Consider the following 2500-nt stretch of genomic DNA (forward strand, 5'->3'; position numbering starts at 1 on the left):
CAAACCAGCGCACAGAAACCCCACAGACCAGCGCACAGGAACCCCACAAACCAGCGCACAGAAACTCCACAAACCAGCGCATAGAAACCCCACAAACCAGCGCACAGAAACCCCACAAACCAGCGCACAGAAACCCCACAAACCAGCGCACAGAAACCCCACAGACCAGCGCACAGAAACCCCACAAACCAGCGCACAGAAACTCCACAAACCAGCGCATAGAAACCCCACAAACCAGCGCACAGAAACCCCACAAACCAGCGCACAGAAACCCCACAAACCAGCGCACAGAAACCCCACAGACCGGCGCACAGAAACCCCACAAACCAGCGCACAGAAACTCCACAAACCAGCGCATAGAAACCCCACAAACCAGCGCACAGAAACCCCACAAACCAGCGCACAGAAACCCCACAAACCAGCGCACAGAAACCCCACAAACCAGCGCACAGGAACCCCACAGGACCAGCGCACAGAAACCCAACAGAACCAGCACACAGGAACCCCACAGAACCAGCGCACAGAAACCCCACAAACCAGCGCACAGAAACCCCACAAACCAGCGCACAGAAACCCCACAAACTAGCGCACAGGAACCCCACAAACCAGCGCACAGAAACCCAACAGAACCACCGCACAGGAACCCCACAGAACCAGCACACAGAAACCCTGCAGAACCAGCACATAGAAACCCTGCAGAGCCAGTGCACAGAAACCCCACAGAACCAGCACACAGAAACCCCACAAACACGCACACAGAAACCCAACAGAACCAGCGCACAGGAACCCCACAGAACCAGCGCACAGAAATCCCACAAACCAGCGCACAGAAACCCCCAAACCAGCCCATAGAGAGCCCCCAAACCAGAGTGTGAGGGGAAAGCACTACGGTAACTCTGCCTTCAGACCGTAGACGGGTCAAACCTTTTAGCTTCTCGGTGTCAGCGCAGTCATGGCAGTGATGAACACATGAGGCCACACTATAGACCCAGACTGACAGCCCCGCTGGAGACCTAGTGCAGGAGATGCACTTTATGGGCATTCAAGATGTGTGTATGTATGTGTGTGTATGTGTGTGTGTGTGTGTGTGTGTGTGAGTGAGTGTGTGTATGTGTGTGTGTGTGTGTGTGTGTGTGTGTGTGTGTGAGTGTGTGTGTGTGTGTGAGTGCGTGCGTGTGTGTGTGTGTGTGTGTGTGTGTGTGTGTGTGAGAGAGAGTCACTTCATTCAAACTGGCTGGCATAATGTTTATTGCATTTTTTTCATTTTAATTTTAATTTGAGAAAGAGAGATAGACAGAGAGTCAAAGAATGAAAAAAACACCTTTATTGAGACAGTATCCAGAAATAGAAATTATGGAGCTTGAAAAACAAAACCAGACAACAATAAACAAACAAAAAGTAAGGGAGGGAGAGAGAGAGAGAGAAAAAGAGAAAGAGATACATAGAAAGTGAGTGAGAGAGAGAGAGATAGAGATAGAGAGAGAGATTAGAGATAGAGAGGGGGAGAGAGTAAAACGCTGATCTAACCTCACTCCTCTATTCCTGCAGACCCAGCCGAGATGAATAGCTCTGCCCCCTACAACCTGACAGAGACCCTGCTCTCCAACATCACCTGCTCCCCCAGCCCCGCCACGCCCTCGGCTCCGCCCGCCCTGCCCGGCCCCCTCCTCTCCATCATCATCGTGCTGTGCCTCTTCCTCCTGTTCGCCGGCTGTGCCACCTTCATGGCGGTGTGCAGGCCCTCGGCGCGGGGCGGGGGCCCCCAGGGGGGCTGTGGGGCCGGGACCCCCGCCCTGTCCAGCGAGCCCCAGCTGAGGCTGTGGAAACGTCTGGGCTCCGTGCGACGCTCCTTCTCGTCCTCCTTCAGACGCCCGCCCCCCCGCAGGGCCGAGAGAGACGGCCCCCCCGCCAGCCCCCTCCCTCCGCACCTCACCGTGCCCTGCCTGTTCGACCACGCCACCGAGATCTGACCGCCCGCAACCACCACGCCACCGAGATCTGACCGCCCGCAACCACCACGCCACCGAGATCTGACCGCCCGCAACCACCACGCCACCGAGATCTGAGTCTGACCGCAGACTGTCTCTATGACCATGCCACCAAGATCTGACCACTCTCAATCACTAACTGAGGAATAACTATGTAAATGAATTTGTCATCCAATAAAAGACACATACCCTGTGAATCCTGTCCTGTTTTTACCTCCACACAAACATAAATGTACATGCGCACACATGCACACACACACACACACACACGCACACTCAGAAACACACACACACACACACACGTACATGCACACACACACACACGCGCACACTCAGAAACACACACACACACACACACACACTCACACACACTCACACACCAGAGCCCTGCTCGAGGTGTGGGTTGAGACATTACCTCCACCCCTCCCTAAAGCCCTCAGCCTCTTTACAGCAGCTCGTCATGGAGACTCAACTTTAGCCCTTAAGTGAGAAAACGAGGGACCCCTTCCCCC

General features: G+C 54.6%; 2 protein-coding genes across 2 annotated transcripts in view; one reads left to right on the forward strand and one right to left on the reverse strand.

The window, feature by feature from the left end:
• LOC133118737 (uncharacterized protein C10orf105-like) overlaps nucleotides 1-2185 on the forward strand; it is a 3850-nt gene extending 1665 nt beyond the window's left edge. Inside the window, exon 2 of the mRNA XM_061228917.1 lies at nucleotides 1549-2185. Within this exon, the coding sequence (XP_061084901.1) occupies nucleotides 1560-1970 (411 nt within the window). The 5' untranslated portion in view covers nucleotides 1549-1559 and the 3' untranslated portion in view covers nucleotides 1971-2185. The remainder of the gene's footprint in view (nucleotides 1-1548) is intronic.
• The window catches only part of cdh23 (cadherin-related 23), a 209271-nt gene that overhangs the window by 59718 nt on the left and 147053 nt on the right, over nucleotides 1-2500 (reverse strand). The window lies entirely within an intron of this gene.

Source organism: Conger conger, chromosome 18, assembly GCF_963514075.1.
Source record: "Conger conger chromosome 18, fConCon1.1, whole genome shotgun sequence".
NCBI classification, from domain to species: Eukaryota; Metazoa; Chordata; class Actinopteri; order Anguilliformes; family Congridae; genus Conger; species Conger conger.